Source organism: Mytilus trossulus, chromosome 7, assembly GCF_036588685.1.
Source record: "Mytilus trossulus isolate FHL-02 chromosome 7, PNRI_Mtr1.1.1.hap1, whole genome shotgun sequence".
In the NCBI taxonomy this organism is placed as follows: Eukaryota; Metazoa; Mollusca; class Bivalvia; order Mytilida; family Mytilidae; genus Mytilus; species Mytilus trossulus.
Genome location: NC_086379.1, coordinates 59,788,517 through 59,804,901, shown reverse-complemented (window position 1 = coordinate 59,804,901; position 16,385 = coordinate 59,788,517). Strand labels below are relative to the sequence as shown.

The 16,385-nt window shown below is 31.0% G+C and overlaps 1 protein-coding gene across 1 annotated transcript; it reads right to left on the bottom strand.

The window, feature by feature from the left end:
• Nucleotides 1–2,938: 2,938 nt before the first annotated feature.
• On the bottom strand, nucleotides 2,939–15,885 carry LOC134727182 (small ribosomal subunit protein mS37-like). The gene is made up of 4 exons (XM_063591560.1): nucleotides 15,651–15,885; nucleotides 12,724–12,842; nucleotides 4,959–5,091; nucleotides 2,939–3,149 (listed from the first exon to the last, which is right to left on the bottom strand). The coding sequence occupies exons 1-3, from the start codon at nucleotides 15,793–15,795 to the stop codon at nucleotides 4,960–4,962; spliced, it is 396 nt and encodes a 131-aa protein (XP_063447630.1). The 5' UTR covers nucleotides 15,796–15,885; the 3' UTR covers nucleotides 2,939–3,149; nucleotide 4,959.
• Between the last annotated feature and the right edge of the window lie 500 nt (nucleotides 15,886–16,385).

The window sequence follows — 16,385 nt, the reverse complement described above, 5'->3', positions numbered from 1 at the left end:
AGATACTCCTCAACAATATTCATAATAAATTTTAGAAAATGTTTTTTCTTTCGAAATAAACATCATAAATATCCCGCCTGTATACTGGATGCCTACACGTGTTATTACCACCGAATCTTTGACAGTAAAAGATGACCTTTTGGAAATATGGTGATGGGGTATATGCAACTAGTGGTGTGAATCAGATGGGGTATATTCAACTAGAGGTGTTATTCAGATGTTGAATTTTGTAAATTACAAAAATAGACTATATCATCTTCAATCCTAACTTTAACAAGTTATTATAAAACTTTTGATTTTTCTACAATTAAAACTCCTTTCCCTGTGAAAGATCGCATGCGTGGCCTTGTTTAATAGAGCTTTTTCTACCAAATTGGGATCGTCGATAAAAGTCCTTGCGTAGGTCACGACAATCTTCCTTTGTGAAGAACCACGTTGATTCAAACAACAAATACACCGAGATAATATGAAAACTAATATTTGATTGAAAATGTATTTGTTGATTTAGGTGGATTGATATAACAGACAATCGGTATTCTTATCAGCTCTAAGTGTGCATCTTTACTGTTCAACTTTTAGGAGTCTTCTCAAAGGGAAAAAGAAACGTCTCTTGCATAAGGAAATGCCTATACCAAGTCAGGAATATGAAAGTTGTTTTCCATTCGTTTTGTGTGTTTTAGCTTTATGATTTTGGCATCTGATAATTATTGTCAGACTTTCCGATATGAAGTTTCCTTGTGAGTTCGGAATTTTTGCTATCTTACTTATTGTAAAGAAAAATTTGTAAATTTAGTCATGTTTGCCGGGGTAGTGAATTTGACCACAACTGTCTTATAATGGTACTATCCACACTAAGAGTTATGCTACCAATTTTATCTCTCAGTTGCCAACAGTAAAATACCAATGTACCATCGAATGAAAATTACATAGATCAGATAATACTTTATGATCGTGCGTGTTCACGCTATAAAGACCTCATAAACAGTGTGCTTCTACACATAAACTGCTCTATTTGAGATATGAGAAGAACGACTAAAACATTGGCACTTCAAAAGTTAAAAACCACCATCACTGCTAAATGTACATATATGATGTGTCAACTCAATAGACACATGTTATTGTGGTCTTAGATCTTTAGATACCAGTGCAGTCGATTGATATGTGATTTAAACCATTGTGTCCCATACTCTATTGAGATATTCTGTGTTTATTCGCATTTCATTTATTCTTTCTTTTTCCTTTTGAAGAAAATATGATCTCATTTTGTTGTTTGCTATGTTGAATTGCATCTTGTCAATTGAATTATGAATTTTGGACATCAGTATACTTCCGAAAACGCAAACCATACTCCCAATGTTAAATTTGTATTTATAGAAATTTTGCTGTAAGGTTCGAAATTAACCTTCAATTAAAGAACTGGTTTAACAGCAATATCCTCATTTTGTTTTTCAAAAACTTGAATAGTTTGTTCGGTTTTCGGTCAACTATGAAGACACAATTTTTGTTGTATTTGTATCAAAATAGATAAGGGCATATATCTAGGATCTAAAGGATATTCTGAGAGCAGAAATAGTCCTTTTTTTTTGGCTATGAACACCAAGTTTTATTACCTTTTGCAAATTAATGTTATGATTTCATATCACGTTAATCTTTAATCCCTGATATAAGCTTGACATTTGAGCTCTGATTAAGAAAAACTATATTCATGTGATAACTTAAAACTTGTTAAATGAAAAAAATGCTTAGAGTGGGGTGCTCATTTTCGCCATATCTTTCCATGTTTTATTCAGTTTATGTTCAGGCCTTTATGATTTTGAAGAATATTGATATTTCTTTATGAAGATAACTTTAAATGCAACATATTCTTAGCTTGAAAACGTGTTTGTTTTGAGAAAAATCATCTGAAAAGTTGGATTAAAGGGTGTTTGAAATTTCCTGATTTTTTTTTCAACAGGGGACAAATATTCGCCGTTTTTACACATCTATTTAAAACCAAATAACTGCAGCTTTAAGCAATATTTATAAAATAAATTTCATTATAGATGAATAGCAGGCATTTGAAAGGTGTAAAAAACTGAAATTTAGGGCAATCAGTCAAAGAATTAAGTATAAATACTATTTTGAAATCTTTTTTTTTTCATTCAGGAAATAAGCTAAAAATCGTAGTCCGTCCTTTGGGTAAGTGCCGAAATTTGGTCTCATTTGCAAAAATAATCATATTTGTTATAAAAATATAATTTACATTCATATTTCTTCCGTCATTTGAAGTTTTTTTCTATCATTTGAAGTTTTTACACCTCAAAATCATTAAACGGCGAAATTGTGTCCACTGCGAATAGGAGCGCCTTACTCTAACTGTTTTTCTCTTAATCATGTTAATTGTTAACATGTAAGAGCAAAAAGGTGGAATTTTACCATTTCATCTGTTTAGTAAAATATTCAGTCTGGAGTTTATGTAGTAATACTATTAAATTATATCTTTTATTGTTGTGAACAAATTAGTAGTAGACTGGTTCTTTATTTAAAGAGGGTATATGCTATGATTTCCGTGTGAACAATAAATGTTTCTATAATAACCTTCACCACTTACACTTAGCCAAAATATTCAAATGCTTATTAGGATGCATAACGAATGGACCTTAATTGATAAGCTTGAACCTTCTTGTGTCAACTTGGGCTTTCAAATTTGCTATAAGCACAATAGCATAATTGTTTTACTGTGCTTTTCCAGAAAGCTTTGTCATTTCACCATACCTATTTGGAAATTGGTTTAGCATGATTGCAGTTTGATCAATATAATGGAATTTGTGTTTGAGCTTTTTATTTTGCCATTTCCTTAGGAACTTTCCATTTTTAATTTTCCTTGGTGTTCAGTATTTTTGTGATTTTTGGAAACATTTAGCTCAAACCTAGTGAAAGATAGTAAGTGAGAAGCAAGTGCAGGCAATGCAAGCAATGCAGTGATAATTTTAATATTTATGTGGCAAATAAGTAAATGAAAGATCTATTGGTATCTCCATTTATACATATCAGACCATTCATTAGCCAGTCTAACACAATCTTGTCCAATGTATCACATGTTCAACTGTTAAAACCTTTCTCACAACTTCAAATATCAACCATACATACTGGTGAATTGTACCAGAGATCTGAAAATAAAGAAAAAGAACTAATAAGATGTAAACTGTTGATGCTACATTATAGAAAAAGGTCTAATTTGATCCATTGAATTATTATTTTAATGATACCAACAAAATCCATTGAAATCATTAGAGTGTTATACATGTATCATGTGAATATTCAAAGAATCATGTAGCAATGCATTAAATATACAGATTTTGATGATCGCAGTAGCATACATAGAAGTCTGATTAATAATAATATAAATCATGTTTAAGCAAACAGTATTTGTTAAAATGTTTGAAGAAGAAACCTCCTTCTCCATGTCACATTATTGAAAAGATGTATATTTTGTGAAACTAGGCATCTAAATATCTTATTACCTAAAAATATTGTATATGTAACCCATAACACTTCAGTTTAACCACCATTGTTCTTCAGAGTAATTACCAACAAGATAGTATCACAATGCCACCATCACACTTAATGACCAAAAAAATACTTCAGCTTTGGAGTTAATTTTCAGATCAAAGTCCTACTTATAATTACATACATATCTTTTTGAAAGTTTGACTTAAAGAAAGTTTGTCAATTTTTGCCAGACTAATATTTCTAAATAAATATAATCATATTCATGACGATATTCATGTATAATTTTATTTTGGTTTCATCGAACTTACAGTGATGTACTTTGGAAGTTAGAAGACATGACATAGTAACCTTATTTTGGTTTAATCACACCTACAACAATGTACTTTGGAACTTAGAAGACATGACATATTTACCTTATTTTGTTTTTTATCAGACCTACAGTGATGTACTTTGGAACTTAGAAGACATGACATATTTACCTTATTTTGGTTTGATTGTCAGATTTTGATCAGACCTACAGTGACGGAACTTAGAATACATGACATATTTACCTAATTTTGGTTTTAATTGTCAGATTTTGATCAGACCTACAGTGGTGTACTTTGGAACTTAGAAGACATGACATATTTACCTTATTTTGGTTTGATTGTCAGATTTTGATCAGACCTACAGTGACGGAACTTAGAATACATGACATATTTACCTAATTTTGGTTTTAATTGTCAGATTTTGATCAGACCTACAGTGGTGTACTTTGGAACTTAGAAGACATGACATATTTACCTTATTTTGGTTTGATTGTCAGATTTTGATCAGACCTACAGTGACGGAACTTAGAATACATGACATATTTACCTAATTTTGGTTTTAATTGTCAGATTTTGATCAGACCTACAGTGGTGTACTTTGGAACTTAGGAGATATGACATATTTACCTTATTTTGGTTTGATTTTCAGTTTTTGATCAGACCTACAGTGACGGAACTTAGAAGACATTACATATTTACCTTATTTTGGTTTGAATGTCATTTTTTGATCAGACCTACAGTGATGTACTTTGGAACTTGAAAACATGACATATTTACCTTATTTAGGTTTGATTGTCAGTTTTTGCTCAAATATACAGTGATGTACTTTGGAACTTAGAATACATGAAATATTTACCTTATTTTGGTTTAATTTTCAGTTTTTTATCAGACCAAATGCTATATACTTTGAACTTAGAATACATGACATATTTACCTTATTTTGGTTTCATTGTCAGTATTTGATCAGACCTACAGTGATGTACTTTGGAACTTAGAAGACATGACATATTTACCTTATTTTGGTTTGATTGTCAGAATTTGATCAGACCTACAGTGATGTACTTTGGAACTTAGAAGACATGACATATTCACCTTATTTTGGTTTTGGTTAGACCTACAGTGATGTACTTTAGAACTTAGAAGACATGACATATTTACCTTATTTTGGTTTGATTGAGTGAGGTGGCTGTGGAAACTTCCTCAACATTTTGTTTACAGCAGCATTATTGTATCTGCCTAATACTTTCTCTTTTCCTGTGGCAATTTTTTCTTTTATTTTCTGGTCCTCAATCTAAAACAAAAATATACTTTTTCTAAGGACATCAACCTAAATTAAGTAAGGAGCATTTCAAATGTTTGTATGAATGAAATTAAAATAATACAATTTGTACGTAACTTTTTGTGTATATGTATGTCAAGGCTAGTATCAAGTAAGAGGTATGGTATGACCAACAATTACACATTAACATTTGTTTTTAATAGCACATATACATTTGTTAATAAGAATAATATGTTATTCAACAGAGCTATGCATAGCTACTTAAAAATATTAGAATATACACATGTATAATACAGGATATGCAGAATCAAGCTGTTTAATTTGTATAAATCTCGATGATATTTCACAGCTTTACTGTTGGTAGTATTTCAGTTAAAGTTTGGAAATCGATGTACTTTTTTCTTTTTTCTGTCAATACTCAAAATGAAATTGCCTGTGACCTATAATTATTAATTTCTGCGTCATGTTGATCTCTTGTGGAGAGATCTCTCATTGGCAATCATACCACACCTTTTTTTTATACAATCTATTAAAATCATATTTATTTTCTTCTGTTCATTTATCTTAATTTTTTTATTACATATTTTTATTTCCTGTCTTCCATTTCAAACTCAAAATCACTAATAATATCCCTGGTGAAAGTGATGAAATATATTTTATCCTTTTTCAACAACACTATTGACAGTTTGGTACTGTGAGCTAACTTGGGGAATGTTAGAAGAGCTTATAGTCAGCTTGATGGCAGTTGGTTGGTGTTATTTTGTATTCACTAGTAATAATCATAGCTTTATATGACTACTGTATTTCTACTTTTAATTGGTGGAAAAAAATAAGTGAAGTATTTTTTTAAACCATGGTTTTATTTCATCATGTTCATTGTAGAAGTATATTTTGTAATGCATTGTCAAAATAATTCATAATACATCTACACAAGCTATTTTTAAAACTAGTGTGTTTATAATTACATACGAATAATAAGGTTTTTCCATATTTCATATGAAACAGATCTATCAGTGAAAATGGGTGGTAAAAATAATTTTCCTTTCACTGCACCTGCTTTACATAGTAACTCTAGCAATAACATTGGTTATTTTTTTTTACAAGTTGATCAGTTTGAAGATGTTAATTTGTACTGAAACTTTAAAAAATGTGTTTTGACCCAGGTATTGTTAAAGAGCTATAATTAGTTTTTTGGATACGCACAGTAAATACAGAAAGAAATTGTTACAATAAGAGATATTGACCAAGTGTCTTGTGAGATATATATCAACTACAAATAAGTACAAACAATGAAATATATCTAATTAAGACTACCTAGGACATACCAACTTACAAAGCAATATCCAATGCAATACAGTTCTAAAGTACAAGGGTTTCAGGTATAACTAAACCCTGAACCCTGTATTTTTTTCTGGTGTCTGATTGTGGACACAGGTGTTAATACGACATGATCTGCATTAATTTCAGAAGATATAATACTATAGTAGCCTGTTATTTACATCATATATATTCAAAAGTGGGCTGGAAAATAAGTAACAAATTCAGTTCTTGACACCAGGGGCCAATAAGGAAAATTATAATCATTTTTAAGGAAAACTTAATTGTAGGAATTATTCAATATTGTTGTAAAATCCCTTATTATAACTACCACTTATTTTTTTTCAAGTTAACAGATTTTCATAAACCTTGTTTTGGCATTAAATTAGTAACTATTAGATTATTCAATTTTAAATCTGAATTAAATTATTTATTTTTAATACGACTGGATTTCCCTGTAAATGTATAATAATAATAACCCTTTGATTTTGACAGGTATCAATCAAAATATTATATAATAAATTATTAATGAAATCAAGAAGTGAATTAACTGCCAAGGGCTTTTGGGGTATATTGATAACTGACTTTTAACATTCTAATTCCATTTTTCAATTCAGCTATTAAGTCGCTACTCCACCCCACAAATTTGGCCTCATTCAAAGTGAACAAAAGGCACTGGGGTATCAATGACTTTTTAAATTCACAGGTGTTAGCAAATAAAAATAAATAAATGAATAAACACAAGTGTATAACAAACAAATACAGCCCTGACATGAGAATTACAAAATCAACATCTTGGCCATTGAATTGACAAGTCGAAACACCCAGTACATATTCATACACAGGACTTTGACTGAATTAAGTCAAGAAAATTGAAGCACACCTGCATGGCATGAAAACTCCTCAGCAAGATTTCTTTAAGGGTATCAATGAGTGTTTGGGTGACTTTGTGGAGAAGATTTTAATTGATAAGCAATATAGAACTAATTGAAGGCTGAATGTGTTTAACTTTTGATGCTACTTAAAGTAACATATAAAAGAAATTACTCGTTACTCATTAGATACCATCATTCAAAAAATTTCGGCAAAACTGTCTTATCTACCATTCTTATACATGACAAAATTCAAAAACAAGATACCTATTTTTCTACTTTGGAGCTGTAAAATATTGCAAAAAAATGGAAAAACACAACTTTCATTTTGCATATTTGTAAAAACATTAAAAGGAAAAAGAACAAAACTTCAGTGGTAGAAATTGCCCTTTTAACAAAATAAATTTCTACTTCCCATTCAGCAACAACAAAGTCCCAAACTACCAAAGAAAGGATTAGTATTCTCCAAACAGAGGTTCTGAGAAAAAGGCAGAAAACAGTATATCAAAGAAGAATTGTAATAGTTCCAATGATTCTGTTTCGAAGATAAAATATATATGTTCAAAGGGACATAACTAATAAATATCATAAATACTGTCGCTCGTAGAGATTTCACACATAAGGATTTAAGGCACATTAAGACCCTCAGATGTAATTTGTTGTCTCACAATGAATGAGACAGCAGTATCCTATTTAATGGATAACTTTCCACTTAATTTTCCACAGGACAAAGACTTTTAAACCATGGTGGTCTTCCTTGGTCTAAGTACATGGTGTTAAACATATTTTGTTCATCAAGTATTCTAAAATATCATTCAAATTTAAAAAGTTTTGACTTCAATCCTTTTAATTAGGTGTTATGACAAAACATATATTTTACGGATTTTAAAATCACTTACATCTACTTCATGTCTATTTATAAAAACAGATGTCTGCACTTTTCATCCTTAAATTTATACTGTTTTGGGTAAGGAATTGAATTAAACTGCCAAATTTGAAGTGTCTGATTGAGATTTTACAAAGCACACATTATTTGGTTTATTTAACAGGGTTTACCACTACTTCATTAAGCACCTGAACTTCTATTCAGTCTCCAAATTTATGAGATGCTCCATCTGGTGAAAATTACCTTTCTATTGATACATTTCATTTGGGAAAATATAATGGTACTTAACTCTACAGAAAAGAAAATGCCAAACGTGCAGCTTTTATTCATCAACTTGTTGTCTTGTGTATATTATACATGTATTATGTCCTTGTTTTCAATAAATTCTATTTCATGCACATCTGGTGGCAGCTTATATAGTCAGGTAAATATGAATAACCTGGGAAACTCTCATATATATTGTGTATAAACAGACAGATGCTGAAAACTGGTACTAATCCCAGATCTTTTATTGCTGCCAACCTACACAATGCACATTGTTACAGAGTCCTGAACCTCAAGTAATATACACAATAAAGTATACATTGACAAACACTAGACAGGTCATGCTGGTATGAGAACTTGTCAAGGGATGCAAACACATCTATAACTCAGACGTAGATATTGTATAACATTGGTACAAATACGGGTAAGACATAAATGCTTTGTTGATTGATAATCTTTCAACACCTAGTACTACTTATGTAATCACAATAAAAATTTAAATACTTAATAGGCTTACATGGTCTGTACATGAATGTTGTAAAATGATACAGCATATGACAGTTGTTATCTATTCCTTTGATGTATTTGGACTTTTGATTTTGCCTTTTGATTTTGGATTTTCCTTTTTGAATTTTCCTCGGAGTTCAGTATTTTTGTGTTTTTACTTTTTATACAAAGAGTAGATATACACCTATGAAACTCAAAATGTACTTAAACTTAACACCAAGAGAGCAGCTGGTGAACCTAAATTTGACAGCCACAAAACTATAGTGCATCTTCAATGAAGAGCCATAGAATCAAGATTTACTGTTACTGTAATATTTCCAGGTATTGTCATGCTTGTAATTACAGCAACAGAGCTTCTGATTTACTTTGAATGAACAGCAATAAAATCATTGATAGTACAATGTACACTTAAACAGATGTCTTGATGTTAATTGAATGTACAGCCATGATGATCCAGATTCATCGTGAATGAATATACAGCTACTAAATTAAATTGTAAGGGGTTGCCTTCCTACCTATCTAAGAAGCAGCCTACCTCTAAAAAGAATCAGGTTTTTTTCTAAGATTTTTTTCCTGCTCCTTTGTCGTTTTCTTGTCTAAAACATTTGTAAAACATGTAACTTATGTTGGCCAATTAGCTAATTGTCCAAAATATAAAATTAAATCCCTACCTACATAGCTACCTATCTAACCTTACAAGGCATGGGAAGGCAGCAAAGACCAGGAACTTTAAACTTGTGTTGGCCAATAAGCTAATTGGCCAAAAAATTAAATTAAATCCCTACCTACATAGCTACCTATCTAACCTTACAAGGCATGGGAAGGCAACAAAGACGAGGAACTTTATATAAAGGGTTGTCTTAGCTCCTTACAGTACTTATACTTTTACGACTTTACGTACAGCCATAGAGTTGTAGGTGTACCTTGAATATGACAAATATATTGTATAACTCAATATGCACTAACAATATACAACCAAAGAGCTCTAACAGAGTAACAACCATATAACTCTCCAAGGTCATTAATTAGTTCACAAGTAACAGTTACTGACCAATAATATATGACAAAATAAACTTTAAACAAGTGGTATGATTTTCATTGAGACAACCCTCCACCAGAGACCAAATGACACACAGAAGAACATGTAATAGAAATCATTACTGAAGCAGATGTGGCATCGCTTCCATGGCATGATCATCACATGCATGATGAACTGCCTTACAGTATTATATGATAAATTGAATGTGAGTTTTCCAGGGGTATACATATTGGACAGCACAATTCAGTGCAACTTTCACTATATTGAATAAAAGAAGAATAAAAATTATATGTCCAGGGACACATATGTCCTGGCTTGTAAATATACAGCAAATTAAGCCATTTTCAATATACTAGTATTTATAAAGGGAAATAACTCAAAAATCATTACAGTAATTAAAATAGAAATATAACCATGATAACAGAAGTTCGCAACCAAATTTTTCAAAAATGAGAATTAACTTACAATTTGAAAGTACCTTGTGTAAAAATGTCATACATTATGTTAAGGTGTATATATATGAAAATATTTCTGCGACAAGTGCCTGAAAAAAAACTGCATCAGAAATAACAAGAATCTTAAACTACTTGACCAGACGTGGACTTCGTCATAAAAGATGTATATTGATAATTATAGAGGTTTTTAAGTCAATTTTATAATGCAGAGCCTTGGGAAAATCCCAAGATGTTACAAAATACTTAGAAAGTGCTATAATTTGTAGGATTTAATATTCTGAACTCCTTTCAAAATTTTTTGGTAAATATTTCATTTAAACTTAACCTTAAAATTGAGAATGGAAATGGGGAATGTGTCAAAGAGACAATAACCCGACCAAATAAAAAAACAACAGCAGAAGGTCACCAACTGGTCTTCAATGTAGCGAGAAATTCCCGCACCCGGAGGCGTCCTTCAGCTGGCCCCTAAACAAATATATACTAGTTCAGTGATAATGAACACCATACTAATTTCCAAATTGTACACAAGAAACTAAAATTAAAATAATACAAGACTAACAAAGGCCAGAGGCTCCTGACTTGGGACAGGCGCAACAATGCGGCGGGGTTAAACATGTTTGTGAGATCTCAACCCTCCCCCTATACATGTACCTCTAACCAATGTAGAAAAGAAAACGCATAACAATACGCACATTAAAATTCAGTTCAAGAGAAGTCCAAGTCTGATGTCAGAAGATGTAACCAAAGAAAATAAACAAAATGACAATAATACATAAATAACAACAGACTACTAGCAGTTAACTGACATGCCAGCTCCAGACTTCAATTAAACTGACTGAAAGATTATGATTTCATCATATGAACATCAGGCACAATCCTTCCCATTAGGGGTTTAGTATCATACAAAAGTATCTTGTATGGTTTATTTCATAACCATTACAGATGAATATGGATATTTGCAATTTTGTAAATATAGACAATGCAACTTCACTGTACTTCCCAAAAGCAGCTAAAACTGTGCCACTTTCACTACGAAGTTTCGTGAAAATTAGATATATGCACTAGCCACTACTATTTAAATCAAAGGTCAAAATATAAAGTTGTGCAGGATATTTTCAACAATTATATGCCCTGAACTTCTATAAGAGTATAAACTTATATTAAAATTCTATACAACTCCAACCTCCAATGTTGGACCTCCTAATTATTAAATTTCAGGCACTACCATGGTTTTCTATACTGGTATATATAAAATTCCCATGTAATGCCATTATGAAATGAAACACAGAGATCATATCTGGGAACCAATTGGTTTTAAACAAATTTAACATATCTAGGAATATCATATATCTCCTCAGGGTTTCCGCTGGCAGTCGCCATTTTTCGCAATTTGCAAAAAATAATAATTGTGGCGATTAAAATTCGTCATTGTCGAAAGAAATATATATAACGATTTATTTTCAGTCATCTTGTTTATTTACTTTTTTCCGGTTTCTCTGACTTTACCAATCAGACAATACTCGGAATTCACCTTGAACTCATTAAGATTTTGACAGAAAATCAATATCAGCTGATTGCATTCATAGCTATCGACATCAAAGGACTAATTAATAAAGGTGTTGATTGCATGATATAACAAAATGATATGGTTAAATGGCTTCTCTCACATGTCACAAAAGGGATTTATTAACCATTTTGCGACGCAAGTGTTTGAAGCTAAAGTTTTACGCTTCCTCTCCTACTTTTAATAATAGTCAAGAAAAGAAAATTGTTGTTATGACGAAAAATGTTCAAAAGCAAGAAAGGTCTCTGATTTAAAACTTTATGATTTAACTTTCATATAGATCATTGATTTGAGTGGGTACTACAAAGTCGTTTCAGTTACACACGTGTTGCAAGCATATGGTCTAGAAAAGAAAACTGTTATGAAGAAATCTATTCAAAAGGTTGGCATGAGAGTAACCCTTCAATGTAATGACTACACCTTACAAGAGTGATCAATTCCAAGTGATAAGATGCTTCCTTTTGTTTTAAAAACCGCTTTTTATTTAGGGGGGGGGGGAGAATTTTAAAAGAAAAATATATTTGTGTTACTTGGCGAAAAAAATTATAAAGTGGCGAAAAATATATTGTTTTGGCGAAAGAGGTGTCGAAAAAAATAATTGACCTAGGGAAAACGCTGGCTGTATCTCCTGAAACAATGTTAAAAGAGGCATGGCTTGTGAAACAGCTGTATTTACAGAGTGCAATCTATATCCTTTAACATTAACTTACAATGTAAGATATTTATTACATGTTACTTACTGCAGCCTTTTTCATACAGTCTTGAAGAACATTATTTTCTTTTACACATTTGTCAACTGCAAAGTCGTTATTTTTCCAACACTGCATTAATTCTGACATTGGTCCTAGACATTGTTTACCTGAAACATAAAAAGATATTTCTTTTTATATGATATATATCTTTAAATACATGTATAAACTTTTTTCTTGATTTCAGCCTAACATTGCAAGAACTGCTCTTTGAACTTGCAAAATGTATTCATCTATTATCATGATTATCATGAATGATATACCGACATAAAAAGCTATACTGCTATCTCCTCTTACATGTACCTGTGTGCTTACCCAATTGTAAATGATATTAATACACCAAAAGATAAGGGAATTCAGGGGATCACTCTTACAACTTAATGTTAAAATTTCTGATAAAGTTTATCAATAGATTTTAACATATATCATGTATATGTCATGTATGTGCCTTTCAATATTTTTGCTAAAACTTTAAAATTTTGAATTCATGCTGCTGCAATGTAAATGGGCTATTATTTACCAAAAATGTTATTATGTCCTGTATGTGCTCAGGAAGGAAGCTTAATTGGTAGAAAGGTTAGTTCAGGTTTGTTTAAATAACATTAACATACAAATGTACATGTACTTTTAAAAGGACCTTCAAAAATATTGCCAATCAGTATCAGGGAAGTTTACTTTTTTTTCATTTCTTTCAGCATGTTCAGCATCAATTAATCATTCTTATACAGGTAAAATGAAAATTAACTTTATATTCTTTTAACCTTAAAATTGAAATCAAACAGACATATAAAAATCCATTTGGGAGAGGTCTGCGTATCTTTTTATATTTATGTTTGTGTTTATATTATGTTATGTGACCATTAGTTGTTTTCATGGTCATCTAAATAGTTAATCACACAAACCAAAGCTACATTTTATTGAGCCCATGCCCTGTAAATTGTTTATTTTTTGACTTTTTTATAATTTGAATAAATGATTTACATTGATGAGAATCTAAGGCAAATTGGTTAACATAAATTTGACAGCTAGTGCCCCTTAAAACAAAGTATGGACTATTTAGTCCTACCCCAATACATCTTTTTGGGTACAAGTTAATTTGGCACCTGGTCAAATCTGCACCCATAGAAAAAGTAAAATCAACACCTGGTTAAATTGACATCTAGTCAAATATTTGATATAATAAAATATAAATACTAGAAATAATTCACAGTATAGATGTTGCATCATGCATCGATAATTAACCTAATACATTGTAACTCCGGGAGTTAGAGAAATGATCATACTTGTGGGGTCTCACTAATTAGCGACAACAAGCATCAAGAAGTGACAACAAGCGTCAACAAGCGACAACAAGAATTATTTTAGCGACAACAAGCGACAAGAAGACTATTTAGCGACAAGAAAACATTTTTTTTTATTAAATATTAGATATTAAATATAAATAAATTTGTATGTAATGGGTTTTTTTTTATTTACGAGCAGATATGTCTAATTAAAATGTTTTATTATATAGATAGACAAAGAAATGAAACATTTGTGAGAAAGAAAGAGATTGTGAAGTTTATATTAGTATATTGGTAGATGAAGAAATTAAACATTTGTGAAGAAGAAAGAGATTGAGCTTTTTTTTTTTATTTCTAAATATATGTATGAAGAATATGTATAAGATAATGGATGTATCTGTTTTCATCAAAGTCAAAGTATGAATAAACGTACTTTTGAGAGAATAATACTGAAATGCTGACAATTTACTTTATACTAAACATCAAAGTTGAATGGCTTCAGTCAGCTTGGTAGAGCAAAGGAAGTGTACACTCTATAAAATTGAAACAAAAACAAAAAAAGGTCAATTTTCCTTTGAAGGATTTATTGAAACAAAAACATGAAATATTTTTTTCCTTTCTAACAGTATAACTCATTGTTTTTGATAGGAACAACATAAGATGTGGCTTCACCCTACGGTAATAACAGTACACACAATGTGGAACATCAAATGAGAGGATCTGAGATTAACGACGCGCATGTCCCCTGTTTTATTGCTGCAATAACATCCAATTAACACCTTCAACTTTGTACACGCGTCAGACTATACAATTACACGTGCCAGAATATACAATCATTGTAAATTGTGAACACCAGTGACCTGTTGAAAACTCAAGATTGTCATTAATTTCCTTTCATCTTCAATCAATATGCATAAACATCGTTTAATGAGGCAATAAACAAATAAAAAGATGAAAACATTAACATTTCAATTTTCTTTTCCTCTTGTTTGATTTCAGTTCTTTGTATTTCACAATTTGTGTCAATATTTTCAGGACAATGATGCACAAATAATTCATTTTGCGAGCTTAATATATATATTGCACGAACAGAGTTTTAAAAAACAAATTATAAGATAATTACATGTAATATGTTCTAAAACACAAGGAAAAGTAATCTCATAATACAATAATTAAATGTAATACTGGCTGTTATGCATAATAGATGATGAAATAAATATGTAAATAATGTTTCATTTTTTTTCTATCAATTTTAACTTTCTTGTCGCTAAAATTATTTTCTTTTGCATATTTTTTTAATATTTATTGCAATAATTAATTTTAATTAAAAAAAATATGTTTTATTGTCGCTAAATAGTTTCTTGTCGCTTGTTGTCGCTAAAATAATTCTTGTTGTCGCTAAAATAATTCTTATTGTCGCTTCTTGTCGCTTGTTGACGCTTGTTGTGGCTAACATTCTTGTTGTCGCTAATTAGTGAGACCGTACTTGTGTACTAGAATGTTCAGCGTCCTGAATCAGTCTTGAACTCGTGTCTTTCAGTACTGTAGCATAATCGGTATTATACATTAGACCGCATACCAACAAAAAGCCGTTTAATCCTCGTATACCGTATAAAATTATGCATGCCTACTAACCTTGTGGATCCGAGAGTACAACGTTCTGAACGTTGTTCTTCAGAACTGGTGGAAGCAATATTTTGTATGGATGTTTAGGCAAGTAGTTGGTGAATTTTTTAAGAGGTCTCTTCGCAGCAAAAAGAGGAACAGTTAACCGAGTCATCTTGTTTAATTTGTCACATTAAATTTCATTTCCAATGTCATTTTCCCCTGTTAACGTAAATCGGTCGTACATAATTTACCCTATTACCAAGGAATAGCATAGAACAATGTACCATATACCGGCAACATCAAACTGTAAGCTTTTTAAAATGCTTGTTCAGTGTAAATTAGACGGGCACTCGCTGTCAAATTCGTGTTCATCGAATTGACTAAAATTCTCATATTTGATTCATAAAAATATCAACCATTTATCAAAACTATTAAAAGTCTAACATAAACAATTTACAGGACATAGTCTCGTTAATAGATAACTTCGTTTCATGTGTATTTTAGTCTAGACGGCATCTTATAACTATCGAGTTGACCTCCAATGTCCGATGACCATATAAGCGATTTAAACATAAATATAGATATAAATAGATTAAGCGAACTCGTGTAATTCTGTATCTGTATCTGTATGGTTACGTCGTAGCTACCAATTCTGGTTTTAATACAACGGGAATTGAATTGAATTTTTCTAGGTCTAATCATTTTTGGGGGTCGAATCAGTCAATCAAATGATTTAACCCTTTGTTTCACTTTCAGTGATGA